Source organism: Sinocyclocheilus anshuiensis, unplaced genomic scaffold (assembly GCF_001515605.1).
Source record: "Sinocyclocheilus anshuiensis isolate Anshui unplaced genomic scaffold, SAMN03320099.WGS_v1.1 scaffold278, whole genome shotgun sequence".
In the NCBI taxonomy this organism is placed as follows: domain Eukaryota; kingdom Metazoa; phylum Chordata; class Actinopteri; order Cypriniformes; family Cyprinidae; genus Sinocyclocheilus; species Sinocyclocheilus anshuiensis.
Window position 1 is genome coordinate 2,209,256 of NW_015546072.1, and position 21,533 is coordinate 2,230,788.

The 21,533-nt window shown below is 36.5% G+C and overlaps 2 protein-coding genes and 1 long non-coding RNA gene across 3 annotated transcripts in view; 1 reads left to right on the plus strand and 2 right to left on the minus strand.

Moving 5' to 3' along the window:
- LOC107699762 (uncharacterized) overlaps positions 1–13,751 on the minus strand; it is an 18,190-nt gene extending 4,439 nt beyond the window's left edge. The window contains exons 1-2 of the long non-coding RNA XR_001635496.1: positions 13,740–13,751; positions 11,403–11,406 (exon numbers count right to left, since the gene is read on the minus strand). This is a non-coding gene — a long non-coding RNA (uncharacterized LOC107699762). The remainder of the gene's footprint in view (positions 1–11,402; positions 11,407–13,739) is intronic.
- LOC107699761 (solute carrier family 2, facilitated glucose transporter member 8-like) lies at positions 474–6,890 on the minus strand. Its single transcript, XM_016501121.1, has 10 exons — positions 6,612–6,890; positions 6,117–6,279; positions 5,713–5,919; positions 4,814–4,913; positions 4,026–4,237; positions 2,942–3,091; positions 2,747–2,855; positions 2,168–2,341; positions 776–921; positions 474–689 (listed from the first exon to the last, which is right to left on the minus strand). The coding sequence occupies exons 1-10, from the start codon at positions 6,695–6,697 to the stop codon at positions 543–545; spliced, it is 1,494 nt and encodes a 497-aa protein (XP_016356607.1). The 5' UTR covers positions 6,698–6,890; the 3' UTR covers positions 474–542.
- Positions 7,182–14,928, plus strand: LOC107699760 (tetratricopeptide repeat protein 16-like). Its single transcript, XM_016501119.1, has 13 exons — positions 7,182–7,313; positions 7,581–7,636; positions 7,707–7,797; positions 7,885–8,028; positions 8,377–8,477; positions 9,342–9,471; positions 9,558–9,772; positions 11,259–11,536; positions 11,708–11,849; positions 11,944–12,109; positions 12,601–12,737; positions 12,898–13,045; positions 14,699–14,928. Exons 1-13 carry the CDS (start codon positions 7,239–7,241, stop codon positions 14,852–14,854), a joined length of 1,839 nt encoding a protein of 612 aa, XP_016356605.1. The 5' UTR covers positions 7,182–7,238; the 3' UTR covers positions 14,855–14,928.
- The last annotated feature ends 6,605 nt before the right edge of the window (positions 14,929–21,533 follow it).

Below are 21,533 nucleotides of genomic sequence, written 5' to 3' on the forward strand. Positions count from 1 at the left end.
AAATCTACACACTAATACACACTATACTCATAGTCACCAATGCTGATGTTGTTAACATTAATCATTTGAGAATAAAGAACAATAATAATAATTTGAACGGTTTCATGTGATAGGAGCTAACCGATCTTTAGATTTAATCGCCATTGGTAGCGAGATTTATGGTAATGCTTTTTTTCTCAGTTGGTCTACTAGACCTGAAAAACTTAGTTTCATAGCTCTCTCTATTCTATTGCATTTATTTGTGCTGTTGTTTGCAATTTTTTTATTTGTTCTTATTTTATTACTGACTTTTTACTTGTGTTTTTTTATGAAAATAAAACTTTGCGTTGAAGAAAAGTAGATTTTTGTTTGTATATGCTGTCAATTATAGTTCTTAGAAAGAAAATCGGAATCGACAAAAATCGGTATCGGCAGATCACACTAACAAAAAATCGGAATTGGCCAAGAAAATTGCAATCGGTGCATCTCTATTAGGAACCGTAAAAATGGCATAATAGGGGCACTTTAAAATGTTGGTATTGTCCCCAAGGAAAAAAACTTGTCTAGCGCTGATAAGTCCCCTTAAAACAGGCTTGAATCTCCTCCAGAGTTTTGCCTTTGGTCTCAGGGACAAAAATAGCAGTGAAGATGACATTGAGAGCACAGAGTCCAGAGAACATCCAGAATGTCCCTGCGCTGGTTATGGCATCCTAAAAAGAAACATTATTGATCCTGTATTAGACCTTTTTGTTAAACCTAGAAAGTTTCTGGGGAAAATACATGACCGTCAGCTCACCATGAGGTTCTGGAAGGTCTTGGTGACAATGAAAGCACAGGTCCAGTTGGTAAGCACACACAGAGCACTGCCCAATCCCCTCACTCGGGTAGGAAAAATCTCGGACATCACCAGCCAAGGAGTAGGACCCCAGCCAAGAGCAAAACCTGATTAACACATATTTATGATAGTCTGCAGTCTATTTACTGATCCTTTTATGCATATTTCAATTATGACAAATCTTGGAATAGTTTTAGCATGTTAGTCGATATGACAATGATAATGTATTTGGTCTTGGTGGAATAAATCAGCGAAATGTGCTGCTGCTATTGCTGCAGAGCAAGTACCGGCTTGCTACTGCCAATAAATGCAAAGGCACGCTGCTGTGAACATGTAAGATATGCTGCAGCTGCTGCATGAACAGGCATACAGGTGCATCTCAATAAATTAGAATGTCATGGAAAAGTTCATTTATTTCATTAATTCAACTCAAATTGTGAAACTCGTGTATTAAATAAATTCAATGCACACAGACTGAAGTAGTTTAAAGTCTTTGGTTCTTTTAATTGTGATGATTTTGGCTCACATTTAACAAAACTGTATATAAATCTGATAGCAGATCTAGACAGGTGGAGCTGGGGGAGGTGGAGTGTTTCAGAGGGAACCAGCTTACAGTGAACACTGAACCAGATTATTTAAATGTTGAACATTGGCTGCAGAATCAGCAGAGGCCAATAAGCTTATGCCATGCATGAAATGATGTGGCCAATCAGCCTGTGCCATTTACAGTTCATGACTGAACTTGATATTTCACCAAAAATAGGAGCTGGACAAAACCTCAAGTACAGCAACATAGTGAAAACTAGACATCACTGTATAATTTGCTTTATCTTTATGTCAGTCTGCATCTGTAAAATAATTGGTATCTGGATGGACATAAATTCTGATTACAACTCTATTATTATATATATATATATATATATATATACTATATTTTATATTTATCTTTATAGTTCTTTATATTTGAACTAAATTGAGTTGGACAATGACACTATTGTCTTCTGTGGAGCTGCTTATAGCAGAATTGAAATCGTTTCAGAATTAATGAACTTTGCAACATTAACAGTTATTGAACTGAACAGAAGCAACACTGAACTAAATTGAGTTGAATAATGACACTATTGTCTTCCGTAGAGCTGCTTTACTGACATTGAAGTTGTTTCATAATTGATGAATTTGACATTAACCCTTATTTTCCTGTTTATTACTGCAAAGCTGCTTTTAAACAATCTGTATTGTATAAAGTGCTAAATAAATACATTTAACTTGAACACATACAGCAGGAAATCTTAGTACAGTTGCTAAATACTTCTTGTTCTATGGTAAGTTTCAGTGAAATACATTTCATCTTACCTGCAATGAAAAGGCCCATGCTTCCCACAGCCAGCCAGGCCAGGTCTGTAGGAGGCTGCTCTGCCAGAGAACCCTGGGCGTCTAATAATACACTCGTCAGTGAGGAGTTATTATGCTTCACAGTCAACTTGAAATATACTCCAAACACTGCTTCACTAACACACATGGTGACACCTTGTGGAGGGACACAAAATTAAGGACAATCCATTTTTATTTTTTTCCAAAAACAGTAGTGCAAATGGTGTAACACTTTACTTAAAGCCTTTATGTATAATGCATTATAAAGGGTTATTAAAGGGTATAATGCGTTAAAATGATTCATAATGTGCATTGTAATACATTATATCTTGTCGTAAATAATTGTAACCAAATTTAAAATGCATAGTGTAACAGTGAATTGATAAGTGTTATAATGTTTTAACTGTGGTTACAATTATTCATTAGATTGTACAATGCATTATAAGGTGCAATACAAGGCATAATTAATGCATTAAAACTACCTTTATAATGCATTATACATAAAGGCTTTAAGTAAAGTGTTACAGTGCAAATGTATCAGTTTATTAATGATGTTGCTACCAGACAAGATGAGGAGAACTTTCCGCCCAGCCTTGTCCATGATAGCAGCAGCAATTGCAGTGAAGACCACCTGTGTGGCTGCAACAATAACAGTGGCCACATCACCGCTCTGTGGTGGAAAATAAAGAACATTACAGTGTGCATTTAGCATAAAAAAAGCTGAATGAATCAATGAACTTCATCAACAAAACTCACTTTGAAATGGGCCTGCTCAAAGATTGTCTCTGCGTAAAACATGATTGCATTAATGCCGGTTAATTGCTGGAGAAGCATCATCATAATGCCTATGCCTAAAGGCTTAAAGACACCAGGGTCCTTTAGATCTGCCAGACTGAAGCTTTGCTCCTGTAATCAATCAAATGTCAACCTTAGTGACTTGTATACAGTTGTACACAGAATTTTATTTATTAAATTAAAAAAAGCTTAAACTCTGGTTGGTAACACCCACATTTAATCATTGAAGTCAGTTCCTGTTGGATAAAATTTGAGATAGTTCACCCAACAATCTAAATTCTGTCATCATTCACTCACCCCCATGGTGTTCCAAGACTTTCACTCCTCTACAAAACACAAATCAAGATATTTTTTTTGAAACCTGAGAGATTTCAGTTTCTCCACTGAAAGTCCACACAACCAAAAAATTGAAGCTTCAAAAAGTTCATAAAGACTTATAAAGAAATCGATATGAACTGAGCGATTTAATCCAAGTCTTCTGAAGAGACATTTTATATTACGGATATATAATTTTATATAATTTTTTTTATTTTCAATAGATTTTTTTCCCACATATAAACATTGTCCACAAGAACGAATAAAGTTTGTTCGTCAAGCAAGAATGGCTGCGCTTCCGTTTACCATATTTGAAGAGCTCTATATATGTGCATTGTTCATTGTTCAAAAGCCTAAATTAAATGTATTTGTCATATAAAGTGGTCATGTCTCTTGGATTATACCACTCAAATCGTGGATTTTGAAGCATTTTTTGTGGAATAGACTTTCATTGGAGGGACATAAATCATCATTAAAAATATATTAATTTGCGTTTCAAAAAAAGAATGAAAAGTCTAATGGATTTGGAACGACATGAAGCTGAGTAAATGATGACAGAATTTTCATTTTTTGGTGAACTATGTTTCATCATTGAATATCCAGTTCACTCAAAAATGTTATATTAGAAATTTCACATTGACTTTAACCTTGAACTGCAGCTCAACATGTAATACTAAAATTGAGAGCTTTGAACTTTGAGATGTGAAATGAGAAATTTGTGATGTCTAACTTCATTGTTGTAGGCCTCTTCTATTCTAGCACACTCCCACTCTGCCGGGGCATCAGGGCCCCTGAGAAAGTGCAGGGCCTCCTCTGCCTCTCTCCTTTTCCCTTGGGAGAGCAGGAATCGTGGTGTCTCCGGCATGAAGCACATAAACACCAGCATTATTGTGGGGGGGATAGAGGATGCAATTGCTAACCATCGCCAGTCCAGGAACAAACCTTGAAAAAAAATTTGCATTATTTAAAGTGATAGTTTGCCACAAAATGAATTCTGTTATCATTTACTCACCCTCATGGCATTGTATAAATACTACTATAAATTACTGGAGGTACTTTTAAGGTATACAGTATACTACTACTGATCACACAGAATGGGTCAGGTTTTCATACTCTTCATGTAAACACAGCCCAGATAGAGCAATGTACAATGCAGGCTCTGTGCATGTTTAAGAGGGACATTCCTGAGCTAAACTGACCTAGCCATTAATGCAAAACTGAAAGTCTTTTATAAGGATTCTCGCCAGCACAAATTAGGGAGGCATTCACACAAATCTGATCTGATTTCAAAGAACAAATAAAGTACTGGAGTGCAGGGATGCATTGGAAAAGAGACAGTATACAGTATGTGTAAGATCTCGCTGTAATTAAAGAAGGTTGAAATGTGTCCTCCGATTAAACATTAACAATCATCTCATACAGCTAACTGAGAGCAGAGCAGCTCTATTTACTCTCAAAGGCACAAGTGTCATAACTTGTGTCACAGTTCAGTCACAAGTTTAAAATGAGGGCTACTACCTGTTATATAGGCTCCCATAATGCCTATCACAACCATAAGTTGCACACACGAGCCCATAGTTCCCCTAACACGCTCATGAGCCGTTTCAGAGATGTAGAGCTGCAGAAATGGAGACCAAAGTCAAATGGATAACGTTCTATTGAATAAAATTTCCAAAATTTGGTTAAAAACATGGTTCACAGAATTTCAGTTGTTAACTACGGTCTGCAGTGCTACAATAACAACAACAACAATAATTTCTGAGAGCATTTCCCCAATTTTGTTTCCCCCATAGGAGTTTTAAAAACTTTGTTGAAGGATTATAAGTCATGAAAGGAACCAAACCAACCAACTATTAAGTGAATAACAATGACAAAATTAGATTTGAAGCAAAAAAAATATTTGAAAATTGGTCAAAAGGTACAAGACTGAAATGAACAACTGTAGTGAGACAAAGAACTACATTACCACGAAGCACTGCGTATGACATAACCCAATTAAATGATGGAGAAATATAAAACGATTCATTTAAAGGTGTTGATTATATATAGAAACTATTTTAAGCTTATTGCAAAATATACCTATGTATATACAAATATTTCAGGAGTTTAGGAGCATAAGGAGACTGACACTGTTATGTCATCTGCTGTGCTTCATGCAAGAAGGTGGACGCTAAAGAGCCCATGATTCTGATTGTTGGAGACTTCTTTGCAGAATCTTGTTTTTACCAGGAATTTTGCTGTTAAACATGAATATTTAAAAAAAATTTGAATCATGCAGACTGATGGTTTCAACAAAAGCAAATACAACCTCACTGCTCACAGTAGGTCTTAAGGTTTAGCATTTATTGTTAAAAATCAATTCCCCTATAGAGAAAATCTGGGATTTTTACTTCCAGCAATACACTGGTAATACTTACAGGTACAACAAGAGAAGTCACTCCACTGGCTAGACCAGTGAGCACTCTGCCCACATATAACATCCAGTGGTTCTGAGCAGCGATAATGATGGTAAACCCACAGATGAAGGGTAATGCACAAAACATAAGGCTCAATTTTCGTCCAATCTTCTCGACAATCCATCCACCAAGGAGACCCCCAAGAGCTGCACCAATGGTCACCACGGACTATAAGACAGAGAATCATAATGTTGTTCCGTTGACATCAGCATCTTTGCTCAACTTTTTTTTAGCGGACAACTAACTTTGGATTTTGGTATTTAAACATCCTCCAACTCAGAAACTAATGGCATTGTAAGTTCTGAGGAACTAAAAATGATAAGCATTTACCTGAAAAAAAAAAAAAAAAAAAAGCATTCACATACCCCAAACCAGGAAGCTTCCTCTGTGCTGAGCTGCAGTCTTGGGTCTTGGATTTTGCTGAGTTCAGGTATGGCAGGAGAGCTATAACCCAGGACAAACCCAAAACTCAGGGGTCCCAGAACTGCTGCGAATGTGGCAATGTACAGCTTCCCATTCTTAACTTTACTGTCGAGCAAAATTAGTTACACACAAATCAGCTATGGATAAGGTTAGCATTCTTGTTAAACAGGTTTTCCTTGAGTACAGGAACACTGTATGTTAAGTCATTGTCAACTCATTCTGTTGACAAAATGTAAGGATTCTTCGGTGACTTTAAACAAATCACGGAGTGAATAACATTTTCAGTGCCAATAATATGTGATCACACAACTAACAAAAAAACAGTAATAGTATCATAGTTTTTTGTGTGGATATACACCGTGCTCTTTGAAGCACCATGGAGTAGCATGTAAATACCATCATAAGTTGCATAAAAGTGACCATAAGTTCACACGTACTCCAGATAGGAGTCCTGCTCTGATCTGTCCTCGTCTGTCTGCTCATCGTTGACCAACAGTGGTCTGGTCTCCTCATAATCATCCATAGCGTCTCCTCTCACAAACGATAATCAAGCACTTCATAGATAATCGCCACCCACAAACTGTGCTGTTATGTTCATACGTTACAACTGACAAAACATACACAAGTTCAGCCAGCGAAGTAACAAAGGCTTTGTTTTTCAGCATCCCGAGGAAAAACGCTTTATTCACTTGTTGTCAGCTGACAGTAATACATACCTGCTGACGAAAGACGTTGCGATTTCAAAATAAAAGTCCGTTATTATTCCTTTGTGCTTGCATACAAGAATGCACACAAAATATTTATTGCCTATTTAAAAAAAAAGATTTGATCTAACATTGTGCTTTTAAATTCATTTGATAAAATTGTCACTTTGCACTAAAAAGTATTTTAAAAGATGTTTATTAAAAACACATTTCTACATACAGCCGTTGCTCTTCTTTTGCCATTTAACTGTTCCCATAGTTACTAAATGTTTTCAAAAGTGCTTTTAGTTTCAGGGTCTGCACTGTTTGTTGATTTGTTTTGGTTGTGTGAAATAAACGTGAGGACTCTGGAGGTTTTTAATGTTCTTTAAGTGCTTAAACTTTTACTTATGCACCTCTGTTGTCAATATGAATCCACCTGTTGGCTGTGCCGAGGTTCGTATTTTACATGTGTGCAACATTTCTTGCTCTGTGTGTGTGTTTGTGTGTGTGTGTGTGTGTGTGTGTGTGTGAGAGAGAGAGAGAGAGAGAGAGATTAGATGAAATAGTTTAGTACATATTCATGCAGTTGAAAATGTCCATGTGTTCTCAGAATTAAGAATAATTCCTGGTCATGTCATTCAAGCAAGCAGAACTAGGAAATAATAAGTATTCGAATATATTTATTTATTTATACAAAAATCTGTATTTCTCATTTTCCAGAAAAAGAAACCGGATATGTATGGGGAGCGCATAATAAAAGAAAAGACAGAGAAACAGTAAGTGAACAGATGTTTATAAACAATACTACAGAGTCTAGCTGAGAAGCATATTTACACATGTGTCTAGTTATGAAGCAGGTGTTGGTGCCATGTCACAGTCTCACTTTGACAAGGCTGTGTCCTGTTTCTCAAAGGCCATTCTACTCCAGCCACATCAGGTAGAGGTCAGGCAATGGATTGTATATGTACTCCATAATTACTTGGCTCTAAATATTCATCTGATTTAATATTCTCCCCACCTGCAGACTAAGTTTTATGTCCAACGAGCAGAAGCATATATTCAGCTGTGTGACTTCCAATCTGCAGCACTAGATTACAAACATGCCTGCAGTCTGGATCCTCAAACTGAGGCCTACCCTCAACAACTTGCCTTCATCTACTACCTGCAGGTACAACAATTAATTTATTCACAGATGACAGAAACTAGATTATGAGCTTGAAATATTACAAATGGTATCGCCTTTGCTGTTTGTGTTTTGAAATGTATCCATTCATTAACACATTTATAAAACATTAAGTTTGCAGTCAAAAGGTCATTAGAATTATGACTGTTGTTTTGTTTCTTTTTGCCCTTTTTGATCTTTACCCCAATGCCCATTTTATTCATATTTATTTGCATAGTTGAAATGCACAATTTTCCCTGCAATAAAATGTGCATGAATTTATCACATATGGTCCTCTGCTGTTATTCATTGTTAATGACCACATATCTGTGTATGTTCTAACTGACCTTATAGGGCCAGTGTTGTTTTGATTTAGGGAAGATTCTGGAGGCTCTGGAGTCTTTCACAAAAGCTGCAGAACTCAAACCCTCCTTTCGGCCATATCACATGAGAAGGTCAGTGCAGACTGTACCAGATATTTAAGTGCCCTTTAAAGAGATTTGAAGTCTACATGTGTCTGAACTACTAGCTAAACTAGCATCATGTTAACACCAAAATACCACTAGGTGGCGCTACATGCTCTCTCTTCACCTAACTATCATCACCTACTGTTGTTCACATTATTGAGTGCTGTTGCTTTTTTTTTTTTTTTTTTCCCCATTGTGTGTGTGCAGGATTTAACTAAATGCAACATATTATTCATATAATTCCCAAGTTACTACTGAATAAAAGCTAACTCAAAATCGATTTGGACAATCACGCCACATTTTAAAATGTGTATGTTTAAAGTAGCATTTATTTTTTAAGAAATATAGTTTAAAATATAGCTCAATCACTCACACTTTTCATGAAAAATAATTAAACAATTTAATTAAAGAACTACATTATTGAAAAAAAAAATTAAAACAATAGACATATTGTTCAAAATGAACAAAAAAATGATATCTGGACACCCAAGCACATTCTATAAATAGCCAGAATTAGTGCCAGGCGATAAACAATATTATATCAAGATTACGATTAAAATGTATGTGGATAACGATGATAAAAATCTGAAAAAGGCTGAAAAGTCGGTCTAAACAGGGTCAAAATGACCCTCAACAGTCTTAAAGTGTTAAAAGATATTGGCTAGAAAAGTGCAGTTAGTCATTTAGTTTTGTTGCTGATGACACTTGGTTTGATATTTTGGATCCAATGCAATGCAATACAGGCATTTTTAAGTGTGACGTACGTGTTAAAAAGTGTCCAAAAAGAGTTTTGGGCTACCGTGGATACCATGAGATCATAATTTTCCATAATTGTTGTATATGTATTCATAGTTTGGCTTGTCTGACCGCTCTTGGCCGTTACTCTGACTGTCTTCGGTTGGTCAATAATTGGCTGGAGACGGACGGCCAGTCAGCAGACCTCTTCACTCTGAGAGCTCGCCTTCACCACCAGCTCAGTCAGGTCAGACCATCATTCACAGCCTTCAGAAAAACATTTCCCTTCAAGTGACTGTAATAAACAGGTAAGAGGACTGCGTGTCTCCTCAGATGACTTTGTGCTATCATGACTTGAGGTCAGCACTCAGGCTGAAACCGTGCTGTCCAGAGGCACAGGCACTGCTGAAGAGGCTGAAGGAAGCAGCGGATGATTCCCATCAGGCAGCTGTCGATAAGGCATTAAAGGGAGAGCTTTCAGATGCACTGGGGAAAATTAACACCGCTCTGGAATATAACCCCAATAAAGCACAGTACTACCTCTTTAGGTAAGGGGCATTTACTGCCTGCTAAAGAATTGGCCTTTCGTGACAGTGATATTATTCCATTTAAATTAGTATTATGATATGATATACACACTTAATTTAGGTTTTATATGAATTTTCTGTTACAATGATTTTTTTTTTTGCTTTGCTTTTCTATTACCAGTCAAAAATTTAGACACACTGATTATTTATATTACTATTTTCCAGGGTTAGGGTTATTACTGTTTTCCATGAAATACGAAAAAAAAAATGTTTACTGTATATTTATAGCTATTTAAGTAAAATAAGCTTCTTCAAAGTTTGCCTGCATGATAGTACTAGCATGATACATGTACACAAAACATTGTAGTATTATGGTACTGTGTTCACAAAAAAAATGTAATACCAGCACTAAATCAGCATAAACCAGCCTGGATCAGAAAGTAAATTCATAATATTAACGTTGTTTGTATAACACCTTTCAAACATTATAGCACAAACAAGTGCATTACAAGCAATTACAAAAAGTGGATTACATTGATAATAATTAATAAATAGATAAAAAGGGACACAAGAAAATTTAATTAAAATATACTTTTTGGATGGAAATCAGACCAGCAATACTTGATGAACTGGTCTTTTCAGCAGTGCTATACTATAGGACTATCTTGTTTGTACAGTATATGTGTTGTAAATGCTTTAATAAGAAGTAAATTCAAATCAATCAATCAATAAATTAAATAAAAAATTAACTACATATAGTGAAGTAGACATATAATATAAATGGTATTAATGGGATACAGTGGGGAAAATATTTATTTGATCCCCTGCTGATTTTGTAAGTTTGCCCACTTAAATATTTTCCCCACTGTACATTCATTTGTCATTTACTCACCCACCACTTGTTCCAAACCTTTATGAGTTTAATCTGCTGAACACAATAAAAGATATTTTGAGGAATGCTGGTAACCTTCCATATTATTTTTTCCATACTGTGAAAATCAATGGCTACGTCAACGATTTGGATACCAGCATTCTTCAAAATATCTTCTTTTGTGTTCAACAGCTGAAAGAAATTCATACAGGTTTGGAACAGCTTGAGGATAAATGATGACAGAGTTTGGGTGAACTATCACTTTAAGACTTTGTTGATATCTGTTCTGACATTCTCGAGGAGACACATGTGAGATTTACTGCAAAGCAGAAGAGGTAAGCAATGTCTCCACTGGTATCTAGAAGAAACAGTTGTGAGATTAAAAAAAGTGATCTAATTTGTGATTTTTCTGAGGAATGCTGGTAACCTTCCATATTATTTTTTCCATACTGTGAAAATCAATGGCTACGTCAACGATTTGGATACCAGCATTCTTCAAAATATCTTCTTTTGTGTTCAACAGCTGAAAGAAATTCATACATATTTGGAACAAATTGAGGGTAAGCAAATGAAGACAGTTTTCATTTTTGGGTGAACTATCTCTATAAAATACACATATTTTCTGCCTGCTCATAGAGGGATTCTATATCGGCGCCTGAAAGACTTCACTGCTGCCATTGAGGACTTGATTCTTGCTGTTGAGTTCTGTGGGGTTGGAGAAGATCCTCCTCAAGGAGGCATGCAGGACATTTCAGAGGATTTAGAGGAAGATGCTCAGACCCAACTCATACTCACATACAATGATTTTGCCATTCAGTGCTTCTCCCGGAATCTGTACGGTGAAGCCATCATGCTGCTGAACAAGGCCATAGAGAAACAGAGAGATGCAAATGAGCTGTTCATCAACAGAGGAGGTGTGGACTGAGAAATAAAGAGGTTAATGGGTGTTGGGCTGAAAGTGGCATAAAGATGGTGATATTTCTTGTTGAATTAGAATTTCTTAAATGGCTTGGTTGTTTCACATCGCTCAAAATAATGGAGCAGAATTTGTATTCTACAGAGAAAATCTGTCTTTTTTCCTCCAGATTGTTTTTTTAAGCAGTGTGAGTGGACTTTTGCACTGGCTGACTATCAGCAAGCAGAGGAGATGGACCCTGACAACACGGATATCTGGCTACGGCTTGCTGTTATTCACAATACACTGGGTCTGCATAGCTATGAAGACAAGTAGGTTTAAACTATGTGGTTAAGTATGAAATTCTAAACATATTTCTTTACCTTGTGCCTCTTGATATTATTTTAGAAATGTGTTTTGTTCCAGGAACTACCAGGAAGCAGCAGACAAGTTTTCTGTTGCTATAAGGTACAACCCTGGTGAAGTACATTACTATGAGAATCGAGCCAAAGCTTATAGCAAAGTGGCCAAAATGGAGGAGGCCAAGATGGATGCCATCAGAGTCCTTATCTTGGAGCCCACCAATGATCAGGCAAGTCTCTCTTTGTTACATTCCCAAACTATGGTAAATGTTCCTAATCAAATATGAATAAAATGTCTAAGATTAAGGTTTTAAAACCTTTTGATGATGCCAAAACCCCCAAATATGATAATCACCATGTGAGGAAAAATGGCTATAAATTGTTATGTACAGACCCATTTATAAATATTATAATCATAAAAAAGTTGTTTCCAAAAATAATTATTTTGGCTTCTAAATGTAATCAAAAAATGATTAAATATTATCTGGAGAACATTTAGAAATAATAGGTGAGAAATAGGCTTAGAAATAGAAAATGGCTTTTTAAAAAATAAAATCACAAATATTTTATGCGAAATATATGTATTTTTATCTAAAATTTTCAAACTGGACTTGAAAATAATGACTTTAAGAATCGCAAGTGCATAAAACTTTATTTAGTTGTTTTAGATGGAAAAGGGCAATCTTTAAATGTAGTTTCTCATTCCTAAATCTCATTTTAGGTGTTGCCTTTGCTGTCCAGTCTGCTCCCAGGATGCTCCTTGACAGATATTATGTCCTGTGCCACTGCACAGTCAGTCACAACCCAGCTGACGGCAAAGATTCAGGCTTTCAAACTAGCAGTCTCCAAGTTGTCAAGGTTTGTGAGCATGCTGATGAATAAACTCACTGTGGTTTAGTTTGATTGTAGAGATGCCTGGGTTCTCTTATCTTCAGAAGATTTTATGCTAGATTGTGTGAATGTAGGTTTATTGCTAGGAATCAGCTTTTAGTTTTAAGAGCTCCATTCCTTCTGCTAGAATTGGCAGGATGGCCCTTGCCAAGGAGGAGAGTCAGTCACAAACATCCTCACAGAAGTTACAGGCTGAAGATGGTTCAGAGGAGATGATGAAGCCATGCGTCACTCCAAGAGAGGTGCAATGCAAGCTAGTCAAGAGAAAACAACAGGTAGACATGTGCCAGATCTACACATAAAATTGTTTGCTACTGGTGTTGTAAATACTGACCAATACAGTGATAGAGAGCCACATTACAACCCCATCTCATGAAAGTGCATATAAATACCACGAGTTTCTTTTTCTAGTTGGCGTACTATTTATATGCAGAAATTGACTTTGGCGTATATGATAAGCAATGGTTAGGATTAGGGGTGTGGGGTAGGTGCGTATTACGCCAAAACTGCGTATCATATGCACGCGAAAACTGCGTATCATATACACGCCAAACACGTGCGTATCATATGCACGCCAAAGTCAATTTCTGCGTATAAATAGCACACCAAATAGAAACCGAAAATCGTGCTATAGGCGCGTTTCCATTACAGATTTGCGCAAAACTTTGGCGATGTTTTATAAATGTCGATAAAAAAGTATTGCGAAATGATGGCGTTTCCATTAACCAATGTTATGAGACTTAAACGTAACCTTTTGCCTCTCGCGATAAGTCATGGCAATGGATTTTGGTGGGATTTTGGCTATATTTATTCAAAGGAGGCTTATGCGTGTATCTTTACAGAAGTAGCAAAGAGAGCCGCTTCAGAAACGTGCGTGGCGCGGCTGGAATAAACCATAGACTGTATAAAAACATAAACACAAGTATTGAGTGGCCGCAATCAGCTTCAGTGACCGTATCAGAGCCACACTGCACCGCAGACGTGTGCAGTGTAAATTGCATTAATAGTAGTGAAAGCCCCTTATACTGGAGCGCGGCCACTTATGAAGTGTTTGTTGGAGGTTATAGTACGTTGAAGAATGATCATATGACTTTTTACATACGCCATGTGACCTGTAAATGCGAAAAAGCCGTTTCCATTGCAGTTTTGCGAATTATTCCTTTTTCGCATTGCCTGAAAAACCACATCATGCGAGCGTAAAACCTTTTTTTGCGATATATGGGCGTTTTTGCGAAATTGACGCGTTTCCATTAGGCGTATTTTCAATTCGCAATTTAAATTTGCGCGATTTGAAGGGTAATGGAAACGCGCCTACTGATACGCATTTTCATGAGACCGGGCTCCAACATTATTTATCACCCACACTTCAGACATTATCATTGAAATTTTTGGAATCAGTAATATATTTTTATGTTTTTATTTCCTAAGGTAGTGTTTAGCTGTTTAAAATTGATAATGCAAATTAATGTTTGAAATGACTGTTTTATAATTTAATCTTTACCTGTGAAGGCAAAGCACCATTTTTCCAGTCTTCTTAGAAAAGCTATTACCTCATCCTGAAGAAATTATTTGAAAGTGCTAATTTAGTACTACAGATTTTTTTTTTTTATAATCTTAACACAGTTTGAAGTGGCTGTACTTCTTAAAAGTGTGGAATTATTCACTACTGAAGTTCAAATTTGGTTTAAAAATGGCCAAAAAATATTTTCCATATAAACTTATATTGTTCATATTACATTCAAAACTAATTTGTCCAAAAAACGACTTTCGGTCCACTGTAAAAACGTGTGGAATAAATAACAAATTATTTGCTCCAGTTCTATTTCTTTAATTTTTTATGATATCATTCCCAGTTAAATGTGTGTGTTTTCTCGGAAAGGCTAAATCTTTTAACTTGTGGCATGAATCTCTTCTGTTTATGATGTCAGTTGAATCAAGCTGTGAAAAGAGCCCTGCAGCAGAGGCAGCCCCTGCACTATGACGGGCCCCGTCTGGCCCTTCACCACCCCGTACGTGAAGAGCCTAGCACTCGGGAACGGCCGTATGCGTGGAGGAAATTTGGGGGCTTTGGGCTCAATTGTTGAAGGCTCATTGGTATGAATCAGTCTCAGCGATTCTGGTGACTGTGTAATCTGTAATTCCCTTAATACTTTGGGTTTTAGACTTAAAGGGATATTTCAAACATGAAAATTTTGTCATCACTTAGTGACTTTTTTTTCTGAACCTGTATGGCTTTCTTTCTTCTGAGGAAAAACAAACAAAGACATTTTGACACTGGAGTCCAAACACTGGAGTCTGAACAATTTTTTAAAGAGTCTTGCATACAGTTTTGAAACAAGATGAATATATGAATTATGTATTATATTTCCTTGAAGGTTAGAGATTGTTTTGGCATTATATTTGATTGAGTCAATTCCTTGCAATAATGCTGTGGGAGTTGTTTTGTTCATAGCAGCTGTTGCTGCTCAGAGGTCCTCAGCAGCTGGGGAAACAGCTGAGAAAGTGAGCCAGAAAAGAGAACAGTATTAAAACACCACTGGCAGCTGATCCCAGACTTTTATCACAGACGTTTACACTCCCTTGCTAATAGTGAAACACGTGTTTTCAGCCCCTAGAGGAGACAGCCTGAGATTTTTGGGCATTGCAACAATAGAACAATCGGACGTCATTTTCTGACATTTATTGTCCTTGTGCAAAAAGAAAACATACATGAAATAAAGACTTTAATTTCTGTAACTGACCATTTAGTCCAGTCTGCGGTTATGTAGACTGCGAAGAAGGCATTCGCTCAGCTGTGTGGTGATTTATAATCTTCACTTGACTTACAGCTTATCTTTGTCAACGATTTGAAGTAGCACTCAGTTATTATCATCACATTAGAGCTTAATCATTTTAGACGCCTTATTGATTTTAACACCGATGAAAATGAGGCTGTGAGGGATAGACTTACAGTCTTGACAATGGCACGCAGTGTATAAAAGTACTAGATCCATGTAATTTTTGCCAGCTCACAGCTTTTAAAACTGTTTAATGGAGTTTTTGTCTACTGACAGCTTTTACTGTAAATCGGGGGCGAAAGTAAAAAATAAATAAATGTACAAAAGTCGTGTAGTGTATTTCAGCCTACATTTCAGTTTAGTGTACAACCAGAACACATAGTGTGACATTTTGTGTCCCAAAACACACTGGAAATGTCAGACTTGACCTGACATTTCCAGTGTGACACATTCATTTAGTCATTTAGCAGACGCTTTTATCCAAAGCGACTTACAAATGAGGACAATAAAAGCAGTCAAAACTAACAAAAGAGCAACAATATATAAGTGCAAATGACAAGTCTCGGTTAGCCTAACGCAGTACACGTAGCAAGATGTATATATACATATACATATTATACACACATACACACACACATATACACACACACACACAAAGAAAAACAAGTAGATAGAATAGAAAAAATAGAAAGCTAGTGTTTTGTTTTGTTTTTTTTAAACATGAACCAGAAGTGATGTTACCCACAATAACTTGTCCTTCTGCCGTCAGGTGCCGTCAGAATGAGAGTCCAAATAGCTGATAAAAACATCACAATAATTCACAAGTAATTCACACAACTCCAGTCCATCGATTAATGTCTTGTGAAGCAAAAAGCTGCATGTTTGTAAGAAACAAATCCATCATGGCCTGATGGTGAGTAAATGTTAGTTTTTGGGTGAACCATTCCTTTAACTGCTTCCTCATTATTTGATTGGACTGCCAAGAGTTAGACATTTTTACACAAAATTAGACTAGATGATGTTGACTGCACTACACAAGCTGAATTAAGCATACAATGCAGTGAGGTTATGAGACAGCAATGTAGCTTATTACTCTTTGAAATATATATCATAGCATAATGCATACCGTTTCACATGCTATTTTTTTAAACAATAAGTATTTGAATCGGTATGCTTTCAAAAAGTTTGGTATAAATTGTGCATTAAACAGTATGCTAGTATTCCATGCCAAACTTAACCTAGGTTGAAGGTGGTTAAGCTAGCTATTCATTTTCAACTCTTATCAAGCATATCTAAAACCAGCCAATTAAGATGACTTAAAAAGTTCAGGCGGGTGTTTTAGAACAGAGGTAGTTTTTTCTTGAAGAAGTTTACATGCTGTTACATGCAACAATACAAGTTTGGGATTGTTACATGCTGTTTTGTTTATTTGTCATCATTTGTATGCATAAAGCAGATGAGCTCATGTTTGTCTCCAGGGCACTGTGAGGCCTCATGCCTCTAGAGGGCCTCGTCTGCTGTGTATACAACTAATTTTCATGATGTTAGTTTTATGAAAACTTTGTGCAGTAGTGTAGGTTTCATTCTTTCTCTAAACAATGAAACATTTGAACCTATAAATATTGCGGAATCACATATTGTGATGTCTTGATGACTAAGACATGTTTGCATGCATGCATATGTGCTTTATTACTTTATTGGGTTTGCTGGAAATAAAATACCTGAAAATCAGGTGGAGTGCTTCTGGATGAGCATGCTGAAAAAAGTGAAATGGCTGTATCATTTATTTAAAGTGCATTTTTATATTCATCTAATCATGGTTTCTGGTTTAAACCTGTTTTGTTCAGTTCGTCCAAAAACAATAACACGTTTCTCTTGACACCAGAATGTTGATGTGCAGAGCACAGGCTGGCTAGCTTTACTGACTGCAGAAATGATTGTGGGTTTTATTTAATTTTCCTAGTGTTTTTTAGCCCATAGCAGAAAAGATGATGTATATTTTAAAAAGACATCACAATTAAAAAAATAAGGTCTTTTGAAGAGAATATTCCCAACTTTATCTGTAAGTAAACTAAATTAAAGATTGACTAACAAAATGTTTTTTCCACCTCAGTTTTATCTTTCCCCTGAAGTGCCTTGAAACACGCAGCATTATTCTATGTGGTGACGTAATTTCAACTGAAACAGGAAGAGAGGGCGGGACATATCGAGCAGCCCCGTCCCTCTTTTAAAATAGCCAATAGCGTTTAGTTTATATCTGCTTGGACCAGAGCAGTTGAGCTCGGTAAAGCCGTATTTGACAGCCACAGTCTAATAGATTACCGCTAGATTCAATATGAAACTCTTAGTAAATCAAAATAGTAGTCATAATCATGCTGAGGCTGTGTAGTTGTAAAAGGTTTTAATATATGTCGACTCGCGCATATGATCCGCTCCGTGCGATCGCGTCTCTGGACCGGAGCCAAAGTCCGGATCAGACTGTGTGCGCTGCTGCGGTTCGCGTGAAACCAGATCTCATTTGCACCAATCAAAAGCATATTTACACTGTCTGAATCGTTCCCTATCACCTACATTGTGCACTTCGAGCCATTCACCGTACAGGAAATACTACACTGTGAACAAGCGACCGATCTTAGCTGCAGATTCAGCGTCTATTTATAGTGCAGGGGGCGGGCGCTTCGGATTCTAGAGAGCATTTGATTGGTCAGAAGATTTGATTAGAAGATGAAGTACGATGTGATTTAAAGGGGTGGTTGATTGCAATTTCACTTTTTTAACGTTAGTTAGTGTGTAATGTTGCTGGTTGAGCATAAACAATATCTTGGCAGACATACACTCGTGACATGGGCATGACCTCAGGACACCTCCGCTTTTGCCCCTGCATTTCAAAAAAGGGACGCATTCTTTTACTACTTCCCAGAAAAGCGCGCGTTTCTCCTGTCACAGACAAAGAAACAGAACTTACACAGACAATTCATAAGACAATCATTTAAAATCATTTAAAGTATCAGAGCAATATACTCCCAAATAATATGCTTTCTGTTTGATGTGTTATTGAAACCATGATATCGTAATCGTTGCCTTATAACTTTTCCTTTAAGACTAACATATTGATACTAACACCCAAAAAACTTAATTTAGTTTTAATTTTGATTTCATGGGGACTTTAAGCAAATTCCTCATATAGCTAATTTAGCTTTTGTTTGTAGTGAAATTAAGTTGTAAAAAATAAACATTTCAGCTTATGTCTAATGAAAATATGCGGATTAAATATAGTGTAGTCTTTATAATAAAGACTTTTTACTTTGTATGAATGTTTTGTTGAAAAGAAATGGTTTTGATTGACATTAAGTCAAAATGTAAGGATTGAACCAAACCAAACCATATGTGATCCTGGACCACAAAACCAGTCATAAGGGTCAATTTTTTGAAATTGAGATTTATACATAATCTGATAGGATATGGCAATATTTGGCCGAGATACAACTATTTGAAAATCTGGACTCTGAGGGTGCAAAAAAATCTAAATACTGAGAAAATCGCCTTTAAAGTTGTCCAAATGAAGTTTTTAGCAATGCATATTGCTAATCAAAAATTTAGTTTTGATATATTTACGATAGGAAATTTACAAAATATCTTGATGGAAAATTATCTTTACTTAATATCCTAATGATTTTTGGCATATACAAATTTTGACCCATACAATGTTTTTTTTTTGGCTATTGCTAAAAATATACCCCAGCGACTTAAGACTGGTTTTGTGCTCCAGGGTCACATATATATATGGTATATGGTGTATATATACACATGTGTGTGAACAAATTTGACTATATTTGGTCAAGAGTATCATTTTTTTCAGTGCATATATTCATATTTTTAGCATGAAGCTCATTTAGGAATTAACATATAATTAACATCAGCTTTTCATTCACTTCTTCTATATTTCCATACTGGCGAGTACAGGAAGGTTCTAGTTTTTAAGAAGTGCACTAAGTTTGACATTTGACACCAAAGAACATGTCTGAGGAAGAAGGAAGTTGATCTTCTTGTTTTAAATAAATTACCTCGAAAACAATAAAGAGGCTGAGAAGTGGAAGAGGGCTGTGGTGGCAGACGGGATTTCATGCTGCCAGCCAGCAGTCTAGGTACGTTTGCTTTCGAATGAACCTCACGGTGGTGGGGCTTGGTGGAGTTTCCTCAGACAGTGTGTGTGTGTGTGGGGTGGGGGGGCTGAGACCACAAACAAAGTGGTTTTAAACAGACAGTGGCCATAAAGACGCCCAAAAGTGATTCACACTGGTGTAATAAAAGTGTAAGGTTACTCTTTTTGGCAGATTAGGACAGACGGCCAGGAGAGTCACGAGTTGCCAGCTTCCCCCCACAGACAAAAACACCTTTCTCTGGGCAGAGGAGCTGGTGGCCTGGCCTCTTGTCAAAGGAATCTTTGCAGACCAAAATTTCATTCACGTTTGCCGGGAGACTGTTTTGTCTAAAACATGCCACGTGTGTTTGTAATTTTTGGAGAGTGTTAGGAGCGTGCAGATGGACTGACTTAAATGGACTGAAGTCTGAAATTCAATGAAGTTTAAAGAAAGCCACAAGATTTTTCTTTCTTCAACATCGTAATATAACAGTTAATTTTCCTCGAATGTACACAAACACAGTGTGTTCAAAATAAATACTACAATAAATCCTGAAAAAACTATTTTATTTAAAAATGAAAAACGACAATTGATACATGAAATTAAACAGTGTAATAAATAAATATATATTTACATAAAAACAAAAAAATGTATCCTCCCTCAATCCGCAGCTATATCAAACCGTTTGTTTGCTTCTTTATAGGTTTAGTGTAGAGTTTAGTTGTACCCAGATGATGTCTGACCTGTCTGGCACAAACAGACGAATATAAATAATTAAATGGACTCTTTTACAGTCTCTTAAACGGATATAGACAAGTGGTCCCTACTGAGGAACCTTTGAAAGACAGTTTATTCATTTTGGATAGATAATGCGTCTGCTGTTTTTTTGCGACTCATAAACTTTCCAGCTGGGTTTGATGAGTCAAATCCAGTCTTGGTAATTTCTCTTTTCTTTTCAGTTGAACTCTTCTTGTGACGGAGATTCTTCGCTGTCACAATCCTTATCTTGCCATGCGTCTTTAAACACGTTTCAGTACCTTTTTAGTGATTTTGACGTCAATCGGGCATCATGCTATCCTTGCAAATAAGTTGTCCAAGGCATACTTGGCCTGTTGGGAGGTCGTATAACTGTTCTCACTTTCAGAGTGCTGTTAACAGACACAGTTTCTTGCATTACATGGTGCGTGGCCGGGATTTGTGTAATGGCAGGCCAGGACCACAGGTCCGCATCCAGGGTTTTTGAGGAGTAGTCCAGATAGTCCGTGCTTTTTCCTTCATCTGAGGCTGTGAAGTCTGCTATTGAGAAAAGGAGTGTGATTAACATGATGGACAATCTCTGGAAAGTTAAAGGTATAATTCACCCAAAAATGACAATTCTGTCATCATTTAATCACCCTCATGTTGTTCCAAACCTGTATGACTTTCTTTTCTTCTGTTGAAGAAAAAACGTACTGGTAGCTTAGGGCAATTGCAATGAATGAGGTCTGAGGCTTTTAAGCTTATACTAAACTTAAAAGTCTATTATAAAGTATTAACTATTGCAAAACTATTAAAGTACCATAAAAGTGGTCCATACGACTCAAACACTATATTCCAAGTCTTTTGAAGTTGTATGAAAAAGTGTAAGTAAAGTGAAGGAGATTATAAGATTAATAATGTTACAAAATTACTGTAGAATGTCATAAATAATCTAAAACAAACAAGATGAGTTCTGGTGAATTGATAACTGCTACAAGTGAATAATTTCCAGTGAACTGATAACTGCTACAAACTAATCACTGAAAGCCAAGGTCAAATTCCTGGCTGAATCATTCAGTCTTGTGAACTGAATCAAGTGATTCACT